General features: G+C 38.4%; 1 protein-coding gene across 1 annotated transcript; it reads left to right on the forward strand. All coding sequences in view use genetic code 12, as the record gives it.

Annotated features, from left to right (window-relative positions):
• PVL30_004503 (uncharacterized protein) lies at window positions 1-462 on the forward strand (the record flags this gene model as incomplete). The annotated part of the gene is made up of 1 exon (XM_061119583.1): window positions 1-462. A coding segment is annotated over one exon (462 nt), but the record flags the coding sequence as incomplete, so codon positions are not given.
• Window positions 463-1,058: the final 596 nt, after the last annotated feature.

A 1,058-nucleotide genomic window follows, 5' to 3' on the forward strand; every position in this document is an offset into this window, starting at 1 on the left:
TGTTTCAAGTGCATCCTTACACCGAGTTTCAAGTGCATCCTTACATCCGAGTTTCAAGTGCATCCTTACACCGAGTTTCAAGTGCATCCTTACACCGAGTTTCAAGTGCATCCTTACACCGAGTTTCAAGTGCATCCTTACACCGAGTTTCAAGTGCATCCTTACACCGAGTTTCAAGTGCATCCTTACACCGAGTTTCAAGTGCATCCTTACACCGAGTTTCAAGTGCATCCTTACACCGAGTTTCAAGTGCATCCTTACACCGAGTTTCAAGTGCATCCTTACACCGAGGTTCAAGTGCATCCTTACACCGAGTTTCAAGTGCATCCTTACACCGAGTTTCAAGTGCATCCTTACACCGAGTTTCAAGTGCATCTCAATCTTATGCACAGATCTCATCCCTTTCATGGTGACTCTCCGTTAATTGCTCTACTTTTCCATCAACATCTCTCATTTTACTAGACACTTACAATTGAACACCTCACAACATGCCAACTTTTCTACTTTCTATTACTGTAAGGAATCCATGACTAAACTTACTATATTTTAATTTTCTTGTTAATTGTTATGAATGTCAGCACATGATTCATCTGCATTTGGTTCAATTTCCAGTCAAATCAGTTCACCAAAATTTAAAAGTGAGTGTTTTGTCAACTTTTTCTTTTTTCCTTGAACAATTTTGACTTGTCTTTAAAGCTCATCACTCATAATTATTTTTCAATCAGTAACATCACCTCCTAGACTATATCAAACTACAATTTTATCTGCTCAATGGATTCTGTATTGGCTCTTCATTAGCTCTACCCTACTTAATCACGTGAAGAGCAGAAACAATGTCAAGCACTGGTGCTACCAACTTTTCTCTCGTCTCCCTCATTAAGTTGTTCCTGCTTGCCCTGGTTATGTATATAACAAAGTTCATATTTAATGGCCAACGCCTCTACCTTCCATAGACATCTTTTAAAAATAGCTTGCAAGTGTAATACACTGACTATTTTTACACCTCGTTATTACATAGTATCTGTACAGATACCACTCGTTTCATTTATGATATTCGA

The sequence above is a fragment of the Lodderomyces elongisporus genome, chromosome 6, assembly GCF_030384665.1.
Source record: "Lodderomyces elongisporus chromosome 6, complete sequence".
NCBI classification, from domain to species: Eukaryota; Fungi; Ascomycota; class Pichiomycetes; order Serinales; family Debaryomycetaceae; genus Lodderomyces; species Lodderomyces elongisporus.